Source organism: Xenopus tropicalis, chromosome 7 (assembly GCF_000004195.4).
Source record: "Xenopus tropicalis strain Nigerian chromosome 7, UCB_Xtro_10.0, whole genome shotgun sequence".
In the NCBI taxonomy this organism is placed as follows: domain Eukaryota; kingdom Metazoa; phylum Chordata; class Amphibia; order Anura; family Pipidae; genus Xenopus; species Xenopus tropicalis.
The window spans coordinates 1088631-1107875 of record NC_030683.2 but is presented as its reverse complement, the minus strand read 5'-3'; the positions used below and the strand labels follow the sequence as shown (position 1 = coordinate 1107875).

The 19245-nt window shown below is 59.3% G+C and overlaps 1 protein-coding gene across 3 annotated transcripts in view; it reads right to left on the bottom strand.

Annotated features, from left to right (window-relative positions):
* Nucleotides 1–1015: 1015 nt before the first annotated feature.
* The window catches only part of xpnpep1 (X-prolyl aminopeptidase (aminopeptidase P) 1, soluble), a 21861-nt gene continuing 3631 nt past the window's right edge, over nucleotides 1016–19245 (bottom strand). For all 3 annotated transcript variants that reach the window (XM_031904836.1, XM_031904835.1, NM_001127157.1), the window contains 16 exon segments: nucleotides 19155–19245; nucleotides 18300–18443; nucleotides 16004–16099; nucleotides 15621–15702; nucleotides 13923–14133; nucleotides 13736–13825; nucleotides 10847–10897; nucleotides 10461–10519; nucleotides 8508–8585; nucleotides 7275–7346; nucleotides 6215–6275; nucleotides 5368–5437; nucleotides 5117–5290; nucleotides 3824–3900; nucleotides 1561–1659; nucleotides 1016–1469 (listed from right to left, as the gene is read on the bottom strand). The exon segment at nucleotides 19155–19245 is cut by the window's right edge and continues 2 nt beyond it. In XM_031904836.1, coding sequence (XP_031760696.1) covers nucleotides 1341–1469; nucleotides 1561–1659; nucleotides 3824–3900; nucleotides 5117–5290; nucleotides 5368–5437; nucleotides 6215–6275; nucleotides 7275–7346; nucleotides 8508–8585; nucleotides 10461–10519; nucleotides 10847–10897; nucleotides 13736–13825; nucleotides 13923–14133; nucleotides 15621–15702; nucleotides 16004–16099; nucleotides 18300–18443; nucleotides 19155–19245 — 1584 coding nt within the window. In that variant the 3' untranslated portion in view covers nucleotides 1016–1340.

Below are 19245 nucleotides of genomic sequence, written 5' to 3'. Positions count from 1 at the left end.
CCGGCCTGTGGTTCCTCCCTCCCCGCGGCCGGCTGTGCGTTCCCTCCCCTCCCCGCGGGCGGTCTGTGCGTCCCCTCCCCCGCCGGCCGGTCTGTGCGTCCCCTCCCCGCCGGCCGGCCTGTACGTTCCCTCCCCTCCCCGCCGGCCGACCTGTGCGTTCCCTCCCCTCCCCGCCGGCCGGTCTGTGCGTCCCCTCCCCGCCAGCCGGCCTGTACGTTCCTCCCTCCCCTCCTCCCTCCCGCCGGCCGTCTGTACGTTCCCCCTCCCTCCGCCGCCCCGGTCTGTGCGTTCCGTCCCTCCCCGCCGGCCGGTCTGTGCGTTCCCTCCTCCCCGCCGCCCGGTCTGTGCGTTCCCTCCCTCCCCCGCGGTCTGTGCGTTCCCTCCCCTCCCCGCCGGCCGGTCTGTGCGTTCCCTCCCCTCCCCTCCCCCCCGGTCTGTGCGTTCCCTCCCCTCCCCGCCGGCGGGCCTGTAAGTTCCCTCCCCTCCCCGCCGGGGGGCCTGTAAGTTCCCTCCCCTCCCGCCGGCCGGTCTGTGCGTTCCCTCCCCTCCCCGCCGCCCGGTCTGTACGTTCCCTCCCTGCCGGCCGGCCTATAAGTTCCCTCCCCTCTCTGGGATAACGAAGCCCATTGGGAAGATAAGAGCGGTTGTGCCGCCAGGGTTCCCCAGAAGACAAATGAAGGGGGCTGCCTGGGCTCCATGGATACGGTTACCAAGCAATACAAATCTGACAGTTTCCCCAGTGATTTAGCTTCTTTGGTCCCTTTTTTTCTCCCTCCCTATTGGGTCACTTGGCAAATCCCCTTGGTGCCACATGAAGGACCAGGGATCTAGAACCCCAAATGCACCCACCGACATTTTCTTTACCTGGACTGGACCAAGGCATATGGGGGGGGGGGGTGCTGCCTACAGACAGCTGATTAACCCTTTGGTTAACGCAGTAGGAAAACATCTAACACTGAAGCAGCCGGGGGGAGTGGCCTATCCATAAGGGTAAATAACACAAAACCACAAACAATAAGAAATAAAGACCAACTGCAATTTCTCAGCGCCACAGTACACGTTAATTTGAGGTGCAGTTTCCCCTTAATCACAGTGGGGAGGGAAGTCCGGCTGCCAGGCTGTGGGGCAGAACTCTGATAGGGGCAAATGGTTCCTATAAAGACAATGGGCAGGTACCAAATGGTGAAGAGACTTAATATTAGGGCCCAACTGGCCGGGGTCGCGCCGCTGCCTGCAATGCAGATTGTTTGTCCGTGGGAAAGTCCGTTCTCAGTGGCACGAGGGATGTGGCGCCGCCCGTCTGGGCCTGGGAGCTGCCATGTGTACAGAACTCACATTTACTAGTTGGCTTTGCTAATGGGCTGCGTTTCCCTGAGCAGCCACTGGAGGGCATTGTGGCGCCCCTGTTTCTCCAGCTCCGCTCCCACCACTTCTCTGCACTGTCTGTGGTACTCGTTCAGCCAATCAACCTGCAACCAGCGAGAAGCATTAATGTAGAGGTGGGGGGGGGGGGGGGGGTACGGAGTAATTGCCCCCCATCCCCCCGGCTGCCCCACTTACCTCCGTTTGTGTCAGGAGCTGAACGTTGATCATTTTGGTCTGAATGGGAAGCAGTGTGATTGGCTGGAAGGTCAGGCTCCCCCGGTCCCGGAAATTGTACTGGAATATAAAAGCAATAAACTCAGAGATACAGGGAACTGCCTCCCAGCAGGGGCGGTGGGACTAATACAGTAAGGGGGGTAGGTACAGGGAACGGCCTCCCAGCAGGGGCGGTGGGACTAATACAGTAAGGGGGGTAGGTACAGGGAACTGCCTCCCAGCAGGGGGCGCTGGGACTAATACAGTAAGGGGGGTAGGTACAGGGAACTCCTCCCAGCAGGGGCGGTGGGACGAATACAGTAAGGGGGTAGTACAGGGATGCCTCCCAGCAGGGGCGGTGGGACTAATACAGTAAGGGGGGTAGGTACAGGGAAACCTGCCTCCCCAGCAGGGGCGGTGGGACGATACAGTAAGGGGGGTAGGTACGGGAAGCGGCCTCCAGCAGGGCGGTGGGACGAATACAGTAAGGGGGGTAGGTACAGGGAACTGCCTCCCAGCAGCGGGCGGTGGGACTAATACAGTAAGGGGGGTAGGTACAGGGAAGGCTTCCCAGCAGGGCGTGGGACTAATACAGTAAGGGGGGTAGGTACAGGACTGCCTCCACAGGGGCAGTGGGACTAATACAGTAAGGGGGGTAGGTACAGGGAACTGCCTCCAGCAGGGGCGTGGGACTAATACAGTAAGGGGGGTAGGTACAGGGAAGGGCCCTCCAGCAGGGCGGTGGGACTAATACAGTAAGGGGGGTAGGTACAGGGAACTGCCTCCCAGCAGGGGCGCTGGGACTAATACAGTAAGGGGGGTAGGTACAGGGAACTGCCTCCCAGCAGGGGCGGTGGGACGAATACAGTAAGGGGGGTAGGTACAGGGAACAGCCTCCCAGCAGGGGCGGTGGGACTAATACAGTAAGGGGGGTAGGTACAGGGGAACTGCTTCCCAGCAGGGGCGGTGGGACGAATACAGTAAGGGGGGTAGGTACAGGGAAGGGCCTCCCAGCAGGGGCGGTGGGACGAATACAGTAAGGGGTAGGTACAGGGAACTGCCTCCCAGCAGGGGCTGCGGACTAATACAGTAAGGGGGGTAGGTAACAGGAAGGGCTTCCCAGCAGGGGCGGTGGGACTAATACAGTAAGGGGGGTAGGTACAGGGAACTGCCTCCCAGCAGGGCAGTCGGGACTAATACAGTAAGGGGGGTAGGTACAGGGAAGGGCCTCCCAGCAGGGGCGGTGGGACTAATACAGTAAGGGGGGTAGGTACAGGGAAGGGCTTCCCAGCAGGGGCGGTGGGACTAATACAGTAAGGGGGGTAGGTACAGGGAACTGCCTCCCAGCAGGGGCGGTGGGACTAATACAGTAAGGGGGGTAGGTACAGGGAAGGGCTTCCCAGCAGGGGCGGTGGGACTAATACAGTAGGGGGTAGTACAGGGAACTGGCTTCCAGCAAGGGGCGGTGGACGAATACAGTTAAGGGGTAGGTACAGGGAACTGCCTCCCAGCAGGGGCGGTTGGATGGGACTAATACAGTAAGGGGGGTAGGTACAGGGAAGGGCTTCCCAGCAGGGGCGGTGGGACAATACAGTAAGGGGGGTAGGTACAGGGAACTGCCTCCCAGCAGGGGCGGTGGGACTAATACAGTAAGGGGGGTAGGTACAGGGAAGGGCTTCCCAGCAGGGGCGGTGGGACGAATACAGTAAGGGGGGTAGGTACAGGGACTGCCTCCAGCAGGGGCGGTGGGACTAATACAGTAAGGGGGGTAGGTACAGGAAGGGCCTTCCCAGCAGGGGCGGTGGGACTAATACAGTAAGGGGGGTAGGTACGGGGAACTGCTTCCCAGCAGGGGCAGTGGGACTAATACAGTAAGGGGGGTAGGTACAGGGAACAGCCTCCCAGCAGGGGCGGTGGGACTAATACAGTAAGGGGGGTAGGTACAGGGAACTGCCCAGCAGGGGCGGTGGGACTAATACAGTAAGGGGGGTAGGTAAAGGGAACTGCCTCCCAGCAGGGGCGGTGGGACTAATACAGTAAGGGGTAGGTACAGGGACAGCCTCCCAGCAGGGGTGGTGGGACTAATACAGTAAGGGGGTAGGTACAGGGAAGGGCCTCCCAGCAGGGGCGGTGGGACTAATACAGTAAGGGGGGTAGGTACAGGGAACTGCCTCCCAGCAGGGGCGGTAGGACCCATCTCTGTTCTACTTTCTCATCACTTCCCAGAAATCCCAGAGCTTCTCACCTTGGTCTTAGCCGGAACCACCAGAACCAGGTTCTCGATCCTTATGCCAAACGCCCCATCTTCATAATACCCGGGCTCTGCGCACAGAACATCATTAGATTCCCCATGTCCCCCCCCGTGCTACAATGGTCTGGCCCAGACTCTGCTATTGGCTCATTGTGGGTGCCAGGGGGGGGGGCAGGTGTGTGGGAGTTTGGGTGCCGGGGGGGCAGGGTGTGTGGGAGTTTGGGTGCCGGGCAGGTGTGTGGGAGTTTGGGTGCCGGGGGGCAGGTGTGTGGGAGTTTTGGGTGCCGGGTAGGGGGCAGGTGTGTGGGAGTTTGGGTGCCCGGGGGGGCAGGTGTGTGAGGTGCCGGGGGGGCAGGTGTGTGGGTGCCGGGGGGCAGCGTTGTGTGGGAGTTTGGGTGCCGGGGGGGGCAGGTGTGTGGGAGTTTGGGTGCCGGGGGGGGGCAGGTTTGTGGAGTTTGGTGCCGGGGGGGGCAGGTGTGTGGGAGTTTGGGTGCCGGGTGGGGGGGGCAGGTGTGTGGGAGTTTGGGTGCCGGCCGGGGCAGGTGTGTGGGAGTTGGTTGCGGGGGGGCAGGTGTTGTGGGAGTTTGGGTGCCGGGGGGGGCAGGTGTGTGGGTGCCGGGGGGCAGGTGTGTGGGAGTTTGGGTGCCGGGGGGACAGGTGTGTGGGTGCCGGTGGGGCAGGTGTGTGGGAGTTTGGGTGCCGGGGGGGCAGGTGTGTGGGTGCCGGGGGCAGGTGTGTGGGAGTTTGGGTTGCAGGGGGGCAGGTGTGTGGGAGTTTGGGTGCCGGGGGGGGCAGGTGTGTGGGAGTTTGGGTGCCGGGGGGGGAGTGATGTGGGAGTTTGGGCGGGGGGGGCAGGTGTGTGGGAGTTTGGGTGCCGGGGGGGGGCAGGTGGGTGGGAGTTTGGGTGCCGGGGGGGCAGGTGTGTGGGAGTTTGGGTGCCGGGGAGGGGGCAGGTGTGTGGGAGTTTGGGTGCCGGGGGGGGGCAGGTGGGTGGGAGTTTGGGTGCCGGGGGGGGGCAGGTGAGGTGGAGTTTGGGTGCCGTGGGGGGGCAGGTGTGTGGGAGTTTGGGTGCCGGGGGGGGCAGGTGTGTGGGAGTTTGGGTGCCGGGGGGCAGTAACAGGTGTGTGGGAGTTTGGGTGCCGGGGGGGGGGCAGGTGTGTGGGACGTTTGGTGCCAACCACAGGGGCAGGTGTGTGGGAGTTTGGGTGCCGGGGGGCAGGTGTGTGGGTGCCGGGGGGGGCTCAGGGCAGTGCCACAGTACAATAACCCCCGGTGCCCCCATCTCACCATCAGACAGGATCATTCCCGCCGCTAAGGGTTCGTCTGCAAACGTCTTGTAGCTGATGCCACACGGCCCCTCGTGAACGTTCAGGAAGGAACCAACTCCGTGTCCGGTTCCGTGCAAATAGTCCAGTCCGTTGTGCCACAGCGCCGCGCGGGCAAAGGAGTCCAGGAGGTGCCCTGCAGGGGGGACACAGGGGTGATTAACTAATACCCCGGGGGGGGGCAATGGGAGGACGGGGGGGCAACACACAAACCTTTGGTTCCGGTGGGGAACACGGCGGAACTGACAGCGATGTGCCCCTGTAACACGTACGTGAAGCATTCCTGGGGGGGGAGCAGAGAGAGTTAAATTGGGGGGGGCAGGAACCCTAAACCTGAACCGCACATCACTAGCGCCAAGCCCCTCCCACACCATAACCTGATTGGCTAAGAATAAAGTGATTTGCTCTGCAGAGTGTGGTACCCCCCCCGTACTAAGGCAATGCTCCTGGGGGGGCCCCCCGTACTAAGGCAATGCTCCTGGGGGGCCCCCCGTACTAAGGCAATGCTCCTGGGGGGGCACCCCCGTACTAAGGCAATGCTCCTGGGGGGGCACCCCCGTACTAAGGCAATGCTCCTGGGGGGGCCCCCGTACTAAGGCAATGCTCCTGGGGGGGCACCCCGTACTAAGCAATGCTCCTGGGGGGCCCCCGTACTAAGGCCATGCTCCTGGGGGGCACCCCCGTACTAAGGCAATGCTCCTGGGGTGGGCCCCCCGTACTAAGGCAATGCTCCTGGGGGGGCACCCCCGTACTAAGGCAATGCTCCTGGGGGGCCCCCGTACTAAGGCAATGCTCCTGGGGGGGCACCCCCGTTTATAAGCAATGCTCCTGGGGGGCACCCCCGTACTAAGGCAATGCTCCTGGGGGGGCACCCCCGTACTAAGGCAATGCTCCTGGGGGGGCACCCCCGTACTAAGGCAATGCTCCTGGGGGGGCACCCCCGTACTAAGGCAATGCTCCTGGGGGGGCACCCCCGTACTAAGGCAATGCTCCTGGGGGGGCACCCCCGTACTAAGGCAGCGCAGGAGGGAGGATCAGTATGGCAGCTCCTGGGACTTACCTTTTCATACTCAGTGGGGGTCCCAAAGTGCACAGTCCTGGTAACATCGGTGGTCCCGTCCCTTCAGCAAGGAGAGTTGGGTTAGGTTACACGGGCAGATCCCACCCCCTAGGTTACACGGGCAGATCCCAGCCCCTAGGTTACACGGGCAGATCCCACCCCCTAGGTTACACGGGCAGATCCCACCCCCTAGGTTACACGGGCAGATCCCACCCCCTAGGTTACACGGGCAGATCCCACCCCCTAGGTTACACGGGGCAGATCCCACCCTAGGTTACACGGGCAGATCCCACCCCCTAGGTTACACGGGCAGATCCCAGCCCCTAGGTTACACGGGCAGATCCCAGCCCTAGGTTACACGGGCAGATCCCACCCCCTAGGTTACACGGGCAGATCCCACCCCCTAGGTTACACGGGCAGATCCCACCCCCTAGGTTACACGGGCAGATCCCACCCCTAGGTTACACGGCAGATCCCACCCCCTAGTTACACGGGCAGATCCCACCCCTAGGTTACACGGGCAGATCCCACCCCCTAGGTTACACGGCAGATCCCACCCCCCTAGGTTACACGGGCAGATCCCACCCCCTAGGTTACACGGGCAGATCCCAGCCCTAGTACACGGGCAGATCCCAGCCCCTAGGTTACACGGGGCAGATCCCAGCCCCTAGGTTACACGGGCAGATCCCACCCCCTAGGTTACACGGGCAGATCCACCCCTAGGTTACACAGGGCAGATCCCACCCCCTAGGTTACACGGGCAGATCCACCCCCTAGGTTACCGGGGCAGATCCCACCCCCTAGGTTACACGGGCAGATCCCAGCCCCTAGGTTACACGGGCAGATCCCAGCCCTAGGTTACACGGGCAGATCCACCCCCTAGGTTACACGGGCAGATCCACCCCTAGGTTACACGGGCAGATCCACCCCCTAGGTTACACGGGCAGATCCCACCCCCTAGGTTACACGGGCAGATCCCACCCCCTAGGTTACACGGGCAGATCCCACCCCCTAGGTTACACGGGCAGATCCCATATAGGGATTACAGGGGATCTCTTACTTGTATTGGGCTCCGGAATCCAAGAGGAAAATCTCATTGACTGAGAGCGGCCGGTTGTTTTCAGGGACAGGTCTGGCATGAAAGGAATCAATTCAGAATTTGGGGGGTGGGTGGGGGGGGGTACAGGCAAGAGAAAGGTTTGGGGGGCGTGAGTGGATGTTGGGGGGCGTGTGGGGATGTTTGGGGGCGTGTGGGGATGTTGGGGGGCGTTGGGGGATGTTGGGGGGCGTGTGGGGATGTTGGGGGGCGTGTGGGGATGTGGGGGGCGTGTGGGGGATGTTGGGGTGGCGTGTGGGGATGTTGGGGGCGTGTGGGGATGTTGGGGGCGTGTGGGGATGTTTGGGGGCGCGTGGGGATGTTGGGGGGCGCGTGCATGTGGATGTTGGGGGCTGCGTGTGGATGTTGGGGGGCGCGTGTGGATGTTGGGGGGCGCTGTTGTGGATTGTTGGGGGGCGCGTGTGGATGTTGGGGGCGCGTGTGGATGTTGGGGGCCGGTGTGTGGATGTTGGGGGGCGCGTGTGGATGTTGGGGGGCGCGTGTGGATGTTGGGGGCGCGTGTGGATGTGGGGGCGCGTGTGGATGTGGGGGCGCGTGTGGATGTTTGGGGGGCGCGTGTGGATGTTGGGGGGCGCGTGTGGATGTTGGGGGGCGCGTGTGGATGTTGGGGGCGCGTGTGGATGTTGGGGGGCGCGTGTGGATGTTGGGGGGCGCTGTGGATGTTGGGGGGCGCGTGTGGATGTTGGGGGGCGCGTGTGGATGTTGGGGGCACGTGGGATGTGGGGGCGGGTGTGTGGATTGGGGGGCGTGTGTGGGATGTGGGGGGCGCGTGTGGATTGTGGGGGGGCGCGTGTGGATGTTGGGGGGCGCGTGTGGATGTGGGGGGCGTGTGTGGATGTTGGGGGGCGTGTGTGGATGTTGGGGGCGCGTGTGGATGTGGGGGGCGCGGCGTCGTGGATGTTTGGGGGCGCGTGTGGATGTTGGGGGGCGTGTGTGGATGTTGGGGGGCGTGTGTGGATGTTGGGGGGCGTGTGTGGATGTTTGGGGGCGTGTGTGGATGTTGGCTGGGGGCGTGTGTGGATGTTGGGGGGCGTGTGTGGATGTTGGGGGGCGCGTGTGGATGTTGGGGGCGTGATGTGGATGTTGGGGGGCGCGTGTGGATGGTTGGGGGGCGTGTGTGGATGTTGGGGGCGTGTGTGGATGTTGGGGGGCGTGTGTGGATGTTGGGGGGCTTACTTGTAATGAATGATGGCGGCGTTGGGGCCGGAGCTGGAAATGGTGGCGAAACTGAGCTCCACAAAATCCTCTTGTTGCCTGGAGACAGAAAGAGAGGAAATGGGGCTTATTCACTGAATCAACCCCCCCTCACCCCCCGCTGTACCCCCCCCCCCAGCACTGACTGCCAGTTATACCCAGATCTGTCACCCATCATATCCTTACTCACCTGCCAAGGCAACCCTAGGGGCAAATACACCATATTACCCTGGTCTGTACCCCCCCATATCAGCCCAGATACATATTACCCTGTGCCCCCCCAAGCCCAGATACATATTACCCTGTGCCCCCCCAGCCCAGATACATATTACCCTGTGCCCCCCCAGCCCAGATACATATTACCCTGTGCCCCCCCCAGCCAGATACATATTACCCTGTGCCCCCCCAGCCCAGATACATATTACCCTGTGGCCCCCCAGCCCAGATACATATTACCCTGTGCCCCCCCAGCCCAGATACATATTACCCTGTGCCCCCCCAGCCCAGATACATATTACCCTGTGCCCCCCCAGCCCAGATACATATTACCCTGTGCCCCCCAGCCCAGATACATATTACCCTGTACCCCCCCATATCAGCCCAGATAACATTATTACCCTGTGCCCCCCAGCCCAGATACATATTACCCTGTACCCCCCATATCAGCCCAGATACATATTACCCTGTGCCCCCAGCCCAGATACATATTACCCTGTGCCCCCCCAGCCCAGATACATATACCCTGTGCCCCCCCAGCCCAGATACATATTACCCTGTGCCCCCCCCAGCCAGATACATATTAACCCTGTGCCCCCCAGCCCAGATACATATTACCCTGTGCCCCCCAGCCCAGATACATATTACCCTGTGCCCCCCAGCCCAGATACATATTACCCTGTGCCCCCCAGCCCAGATACATATTACCCTGTGCCCCCCAGCCCAGATACATATTACCCTGTGCCCCCCCAGCCCAGATACATATTACCCTGTGCCCCCCCAGCCCAGATACATATTACCCTGTGGCCCCCCAGCCCAGATACATATTACCCTGTGGCCCCCCAGCCCAGATACATATTACCCTGTGCCCCCCCAGCCCAGATACATATTACCCTGTGCCCCCCAGCCCAGATACATATACCCTGTGCCCCCCAGCCCAATACATATTACCCTGTGCCCCCCCAGCCCAGATACATATTACCCTGTGCCCCCCAGCCCAGATACATATTACCCTGTGCCCCCCCAGCCCAGATACATATTACCCTGTGCCCCCCCAGCCCAGATACATATTACCCTGTGCCCCCCCAGCCCAGATACATATTACCCTGTGCCCCCCCAGCCCAGATACATATTACCCTGGCCCCCCCCAGCCCAGATTACATATTACCCTGTGCCCCCCAGCCCAGATACATATTACCCTGTGCCCCCCCAGCCCAGATACATATTACCCTGTGCCCCCCCAGCCCAGATACATATTACCCTGGCCCCCCCAGCCAGATACATATTACCCTGTGCCCCCCCAGCCCAGATACATATTACCCTGTGCCCCCCAGCCCAGATACATATTTACCCTGTGCCCCCCCAGCCCAGATACATATTACCCTGTGCCCCCCCCAGCCCAGATACATATTTACCTGTGCCCCCCAGCCCAGATACATATTACCCTGTGCCCCCCCAGCCAGATACATATTACCCTGTGCCCCCCCCAAGCCAGATACATATTACCCTGTGCCCCCCCAGCCCAGATACATATTTACCCTGTTTGCCCCCCCAGCCCAGATACATATTACCCTGTGCCCCCCCAGCCAGATACATATTACCCTGTGCCCCCCCAGCCCAGATACATATTACCCTGTGCCCCCCCAGCCCAGATACATATTACCCTGTGCCCCCCCAGCCCAGATACATATTACCCAGTGCCCCCCCCATAAGTCTCACCGGCGGAATTCCTCAGCCTTGTCGGAAGCAGAGATTTCCGTGACCGTTCCCTTCGGGATCTGTGGGAAAGAATAAGGCTCATAAAATCCTTATCCAGTCGCAGCGCAGGAATCGGGGCTAAAGGGGCCCCCAGTACAGTGTATATACTCAGTAACCTCTAGGGGGAGGTGCTGTTCCAATGGGCGGTACTGGGGGGGCGGGGCACTGTGGGTCCCATGACACAGAACCAGTAATACTGTAAGTACATCAGGAGATAAGAGGGGGAGGTACAGAGCAGGGTGCATTCTGATTGGCTGCTGAAACGGCACCAATCACATTATCTTTCTGGGGCTTCTACATTTTATGAACCAGACCAATCCGGATTTGGGAGGAACAGCCCCACCTACCTCCTTTTCCAGCCAATGAAACAGCTCACAGAGGGCCACGGCATCTTTCACCTGCAGTGAGGGGAGGAGTTAGAATGACACACAGCATGGCAGCTCCCACCCACTGGTATAAATGGGCCCCCACTGGGGGGCTATACAGGGGCCAATGGGTACAATATGGGGCCCCACGGGGGGGCTATACAGGGGCCAATGGGTACAATATGGGGCCCCACTAGGGGGCTATACAGGGGCCAATGGGTACAATATGGGGCCCCACGGGGGGGCTATACAGGGGCCAATGGGTACAATATGGGGCCCCACTAGGGGGCTATACAGGGGCCAATGGGTACAATATGGGGCCCCACGGGGGGGCTATACAGGGGCCAATGGGTACAATATGGGGCCCCACGGGGGGCTAATACAGGGGCCAATGGGTACAATATGGGGCCCCACGGGGGGCTATACAGGTGCCAATGGGTACAATATGGGCCCCAACGGGGGGGCTATACAGGGGCCAATGGGTACAATATGGGGGCCCCACTAGGGGGCTATACAGGGGCCAATGGGTACAATATGGGGCCCCACTGGGGGGTTGATTACAGGGCAATGGGTACAATATGGGGCCCCATGGGGGGTTATACAGGGGCCAATGGGTACAATATGGGGCCCCACGGGGGGCTATACAGGGGCCAATGGGTACAATATGGGGCCCATGGGGGGCTATACAGGGGCCAATGGGTACAATATGGGGCCCCACGGGGGGGCTATACAGGGGCCAATGGGTACAATATGGGGCCCCACGGGGGATTATACAGGGGCCAATGGGTACAATATGGGGCCCCTACGGGGGGCTATACAGGGGCCAATGGGTACAATATGGGGCCCCACGGGGGTTATACAGGGGCCAATGGGTACAATATGGGCCCCACTAGAGGGCTATACAGGGGCCAATGGGTACAATATGGGGCCCCACGGGGGGTTATACAGGGGCCAATGGGTACAATATGGGGCCCCACTAGAGGGCTATACAGGGGCCAATGGGTACAATATGGGGCCCCATAGAGGGCTATACAGGGGCAATGGGTACAATATGGGGCCCCACGGGGGGCTATACAGGGCCAATGGGTACAATATGGGGCCCCACGGGGGGCTATACAGGGGCCAATGGGTACAATATGGGGCCCCACGCGGGGGGCTATACAGGGGCCAATGGGTACAATATGGGGCCCCACGGGGGGTTATACAGGGGCCCAATGGGTACAATATGGACCCCACGGGGGTTTTATACAGGGGCCAATGGGTACAATATGGGCCCCACGGGGGGGGCTATACAGGGGCAAATGGGTACAATATGGGGCCCCACGGGGGGGCTATACAGGGGCAAATGGATACAATATGGGGCCCCACGGGGGGGCTATACAGGGGCCAATGGGTACAATATGGGGCCCCACGGGAGGGCTATACAGGGGCCAATGGGTACAATATGGGGCCCCACGGGGGGCTATACAGGGGCCAATGGGTACAATATGGCCCCACGGGGGAGCTATACAGGGGCCAATGGGTACAATATGGGGGCCCCACAGGGCCAAATGGTACAATATGGGGCCCCACGGGATGGGCTATACAGGGGCCAATGGTACAAAATATGGGGCCCCACGGGGGGGCTATACAGGGGCCAATGGGTACAATATGGGCCCCACGGGGGGCTATACAGGGGCCAATGGGTACAATATGGGGCCCCATGGGGCTATACAGGGCCAATGGGTACAATATGGGGCCCACGGGGGGCTATACAGGGGCCAATGGTACAATATGGGGCCCCACGGGGGGGCTATTACAGGGGCCAATGGGTACAATATGGGCCCCATGGGGGGCTATACAGGGGCCAATGGGATTACAATAGGGGCCCCACGGGGGGGCTATACAGGGGCCAATGGGTACAATATGGGGCCCCACGGGGGGGCTATACAGGGGCCAATGGGTACAATATGGGGCCCCATGGGGGGCTATACAGGGGCCAATGGGTACAATATGGGGCCCCACGGGGGGGCTATACAGGGGCCAATGGGTACATATGGGGCCCACGGGGGGGCTATACAGGGCCAATGGTACAATATGGGGCCCCATGGGGGCTATACAGGGGCCAATGGGTACAATATGGGGGGCCCCACGGGGGGGCTATACAGGGCCAATGGGTACAATATGGGGCCCCACGGGGGGGCTATACAGGGGCCAATGGGTACAATATGGGGCCCCATGGGGGGCTATACAGGGGCCAATGGGTACAATATGGGGCCCTACGGGGGGGCTATACAGGGGCCAATGGGTACAATATGGGGCCCCACGGGGGGGCTATACAGGGGCCAATGGGTACAATATGGGGCCCCACGGGGGGGCAATACAGGGGCCAATGGGTACAATTATGGGGCCCCACGGGGGGCAATACAGGCCAATGGGTACAATATGGGGCCCCACGGGGGGCTATACAGGGGCCAATGGGTACAATATGGGCCCACGGGGGGGCAATACAGGGGCCAATGGGTACAATATGGGGCCCCATGGGGGGGCTATACAGGAGCCAATGGGTACAATATGGGGCCCCACGGGGGGGCTATACAGGGGCCAATGGGTACAATATGGGGCCCCACGGGGGGGCAATACAGGGGCCAATGGGTACAATATGGGGCCCCACGGGGGGCTATACAGGGGCCAATGGGTACAATATGGGGCCCCACGGGGGGCTATACAGGGGCCAATGGGTACAATATGGGGCCCACGGGGGGGCTATACAGGGGCCAATGGGTACAATATGGGGCCCCACTGGGGGGCTATACAGGGGCCAATGGGTACAATATGGGGCCCCACGGGGGGCTACACAGGGGCCAATGGGTACAATAGGCTCATACTCACGTGGGCCCTTCTCATTCCCTCCGTCTCCACCGGGTTCTTCACGGCTTTGGCCAGACAAATGGGGCTGTACTGGGACAGGAGCCGGTGCGCCTGGGGAAGGGCCCAACAAACTGGGGGTGACACACAGCTCAACCCCCAAACTGCCCCCCATAACCCCCCCATTAGGGCAAGTGTTCCCCCCAGGTACCTTGGGAATTGCCTCCGTCAGGGCATAACTGGCCTTGTCACTGATCCACACTTTCTCTTTGGCAGCGAGTCCGGTGCAGATACCCCGCAGGGAGGGCAATATGGACTCATAGGGCTCCAACTGCACCGCAAACTCAGGGGGGGGCGAGGCATCGAGTAGGAGGTGTTCCCTAAGGGCCCGATCCGCCAGGCGCTCCCCACTGATAAACAGCCTGTGATTGGTGGAACCAACATGGGAGGTTATGGACTCATTCCTGTACCCTGACTGCCCTTACAGTAAGGAACCCCTTCCTATGCTGATGGTGAGATCCCCTTTCCCCCCCACCCCCAATGTATCACTCATTCCCCCTCTCTGGGTAGGGAACCCCATAACCTGACTGCCCTTACAGTAAGGAGCCCCTTCCTATGCTGATGGTTAGATCCCCTTTCCCCCCCACCCCCAATGTATCACTCATTCCCCCTCTCTTGGTAGGGAATCCCATAACCTGACTGCCCTTACAGTAAGGAACCCCTTCCTATGCTGATGGTGAGATCCCCTTTTCCTCGCCCACCCCCAATGTATCACTCATTCCCCCTCTCTGGGTAGGGAACACCCATAAACCTGACTGTCCTTACAGTAAGGAACCCCTTCCTATGCTGATGGTGAGATCCCCTTTCCTCCCCACCCCCAATGTATCACTCATTCCCCCTCTCTGGGTAGGGAACCCATAACCTGACTGCCCTTACAGTAAGGAACCCCTTCTTATGCTGATGGTGAGATCCCCTTTCCTCCCATCCCCAATGTATCACTCATTCCCACTCTCTTGGTAGGGAATCAACCTGACTGCCCTTAGTAAGGAAATTTTTCCTATGCTGATGGTGAGATCCCCTTCCACCCCCCACCCACCCCAAGTGTATCACTCATTCCCCCTCTCTGCGTAGGGAACCCCATAACCTGACGCCCTTACAGAAGGAACCCTTTCCTATGCTGATGGGGAGATCCCTTTCCTCCCCGAGCCCCAATGTATCACTCATTCCCCCCTCTCCTGGGTGGGAACCCCATAACCCTGACTGCCCTTACAGTAAGGAACCCCTTCTTATGCTGATGGTGAGATCCCCTTTCCTCCCCACCCCCAAATGTATCACCCTCATTCCCCCTCTCTTGGTTAGGGAATCCCATAACCTTGACTGCCCTTACAGTAAGGCCCTTTTCCTATGCTGTGGTGAGATTCCCCTTTCCCCCCACCCCCAATGTATCACTCATTCCCCCTCTGCTGGGTAGGGAACCCCATAACCCTGACCTGCCCCTTACAGTAAGGAACCCTTCCTATGCTGATGGGGAGATACCCTTCCTCCCCACCCCCAATGTATCACTCAATCCCCCTCTCTGGGTACGGGAACCCCATAACCTGACTGCCCTTCACAGTAAGGAACCCCTTCCTATGCTGATGGTGGAGTCCCCTTTCCTCCCCACCCCCAATGTATCACTCATTCCCCCTCTCTTGGTTAGGGAATCCCATAACCTGACTGCCCTTACTGTACGGAACCCCTTCCTATGCTGATGGTGAGATCCCCTTTCCTCCCCACCCCCAATGTATCACTCATTCCCCCTCTCTGGGTAGGGAACCCCATAACCTGACTGCCCTTACAGTAAGGAACCCCTTCCTATGCTGATGGTGAGACCCCCTTTCCCTGCACTAACACACAGTACAAGTCGTACCTGATGGTGCTGCTGCCTATAATGGCGTAAGCAAAGAACACAGGGTTATATTCCACATCGAGGCCTCGAAGGTTAAAGAGCCCTAGAGAAGGGGCAGGAGGGGGCAGTTAGTGGCACACTAGGGTACATGATGATATAATGAGTGACAGCGCTGAACGACACCCCCAGTAAGAAGGGGCCACACATTACACTGCGCTGGGACCATATTGGGTTTATTCTGAGCGGCGCCGGAAGGCTGAATAAACAGCGAGTAAGGGCAGAAGGGCAAGTGAACCAATGAGGAGAGACGATACCCCCAGAAACCCATCTGGTCCACTTTCTGTGTATGTGTGGCAATGGGGCAATAGTTTTGGGCGCTTTTTACCCCCCCCACCCCAACCTACAGGCAACTTCATCCAATGCCGTCAGGACAATCCAGGACGCTTTCTTCTCGGCCATCTTGGCTCGAAGCGATTCAATCTTTGCCTTCCATGACAGCCCTAGAGGGGGGTAGAAGGAAGGGTGAGTGAGGGCTGCACATTATTTATGAAATACCCCGGGGTCTGTCTGACTTTAGCCAGTGGCCAAATGACTGTATCTGGGTATCTCACAGCATTGCCCCCGGGGTTTGGCTAGGGCACATTTCCCAGAATTCCCTGGGACTTCCTCTGGCAGAAAAGCACCCCCAAAACTGAGTGTTTCCATCTGACCTGAAGAACCCACAAACACCACAGCGCCACCTACAGGCAGATTGTTCACAATGGCGCTAAATAATCACGGGGGCCACATTGATCCCTCCAAGGAAAGCGCACCCCATGCAGGCTGTGTATTACCCCTACAGCAAATACCCCCACCCCGGCTGTGTATTACCCCTACAGCAAATACCCCCACCCCGGCTGTGTATTACCCCTACAGCAAATACCCCCACCCCGGCTGTGTATTACCCCTACAGCAAATACCCCCACCCCGGCTGTGTATTACCCCTACAGCAAATACCCCCACCCCGGCTGTGTATTACCCCGACAGCAAATACCCCCCCCGGCTGTGTATTACCCCTACAGCAAATACCCCCACCCCGGCTGTGTATTACCCCGACAGCAAATACCCCCACCCCGGCTGTGTATTACCCCTACAGCAAATACCCCCACCCCGGCTGTGTATTACCCCCGACAGCAAATACCCCACCCCGGCTGTGTATTACCCCTACAGCAAATACCCCCACCCCGGCTGTGTATTACCCCGACAGCAAAACCCCCACCCGGCTGTGTATTACCCCGACAGCAATACCCCCACCCCGGCTGTGTATTACCCCGACAGCAAATACCCCCACCCGCGGCTGTGTATTACCCCGACAGCAAATACCCCCCTATCCATGCAGGCTGTGTATTACCCCAACAGCAAATACCCCCTACCCATGCAGGCTGTGTATTACCCCAACAGGCAAAATACCCCCACCCCGGCTGGTATTACCCCTACAGTAAAGACCCCAACCCCATGCAGGCTGTGTATTACCCCTACAGCAAATACCCCCACCCCATGCAGGCTGTGTATTACCCCTACAGCAAATACCCCCAACCCCATGAAGGCTGTGTATTACCCCTACAGCAAATACCCCCTACCCATGAAGGCTGTGTATTACCCCTACAGCAAATACCCCCTACCCATGAAGGCTGTGTATTACCCCTACAGCAAATACCCCCCACCCCGGCTGTGTATTACCCCGACAGCAAATACCCCCACCCCGGCTGTGTATTACCCCTACAGCAAATACCCCCACCCCGGCTGTGTATTACCCCGACAGCAAATACCCCCCACCCCGGCTGTGTAATTACCCCTACAGCAAATACCCCCACCCCGGCTGTGTATTACCCCCGACAGCAAATACCCCCACCCCCGGCTGTGTATTACCCGACAGCAAATACCCCCACCCCGGCTGTGTATTACCCCGACAGCAAATACCCCCCTATCCATGCAGGCTGTGTATTACCCCAACAGCGAATACCCCCTACCCATGCAGGCTGTGTATTACCCCAACAGCAAATACCCCCACCCCGGCTGTGTATTACCCCTACAGTAAAGACCCCAACCCCATGCAGGCTGTGTATTACCCCTACAGCAAATACCCCCACCCCATGCAGGCTGTGTATTACCCCTACAGCAAATACCCCAACCCATGAAGGCTGTGTATTACCCCTACAGCAAATACCCCCTACCCATGAAGGCTGTGTATTACCCCTACAGCAAATACCCCCTACCCATGCAGGCTGTGTATTACCCCTACAGCAAATACCCCCTACCCATGCAGGCTGTGTATTACCCCTACAGCAAATAACCCCACCCCGGCTGTGTATTACCCCTACAGTAAAGACCCCAACCCCATGCAGGCTGTGTATTACCCCTACAGCAAATACCCCCAACCCCATGCAGGCTGTGTATTACCCCTACAGCAAATACCCCCAACCCCATGCAGGCTGTGTATTACCCCTACAGCAAATACCCCCTACCCATGAAGGCTGTGTATTACCCCTACAGCAAATACCCCCTACCCATGAAGGCTGTGTATTAGCCCTACTGCAAATACCCCCACCCCGCCTGTGTATTACCCCTACAGCAAATACCCCCACCCTGGCTGTGTATTACCCCTAAAGCAAATATCCCCCACCCCAAGTCGGGGTGAGTTTGATACAGAGGGGTACAAACCTGTGTAGTTTAGCCCCAGAGTAATGAGGGGTTGGCACGGCCTCACAGGGCAATCTGCCCAGATGGAGTCAATCAGATTTGCCCTTACAGGAACCAGAAGGTGCCCCGCATTCTTAAGGGCAAGGGACATGCTCTTCCACTGGTCTGTCATAAATACAGCAAATGTATTAATCAAAGGATACTCAGCTGGGATTGGTGGCTCAGTATATACCCCACCCACCCACCCCCAGTGGGGCAGGAGTACAGCAGCATCAGAACTGTATTTATAAAAGCAAGGTTAGGAACATTAATGGCCAATTAGGGGCCAGAAGAATAAAGAGACCTACACTCATAGGGTGCAGTTATTTTACACATGGGGGGCACAGTTACAGGGGTCACATGATCAGTACGGCAGTTACAGGGGTCACAGGATCAGTACGGCAGTTACAGGGGTCACAGGATCAGTACGGCAGTTACAGGGGTCACATGATCAGTACGGCAGTTACAGGGGTCACATGATCAGTACGGCAGTTGCAGGGGTCACAGGATCAGTACGGCAGTTGCAGGGGTCACATGATCAGTACGGCAGTTGCAGGGGTCACATGATCAGTACGGCAGTTACAGGGGTCACATGATCAGTACGGCAGTTACAGGGGTCACATGATCAGTACGGCAGTTACAGGGGTCACATGATCAGTACGGCAGTTACAGGGGTCACATGATCAGTACGGCAGTTACAGGGGTCACATGATCAGTACGGCAGTTACAGGGGTCACATGATCAGTACAGCAGTTACAGTTGAGAGAACCCCAGACACTGAGGGTAGAAAGACCGGCAGTTTATTCACGTTAAGCCCTGAATCTGCCCCTGGGGTACCTGTTTGTATAATAAATGGGTCGACTCCAACCCGGGATGAATCTGGTAGAACACTGATGAGCCACTCCTCCTGAGTGGGCGTGTCCTTTAA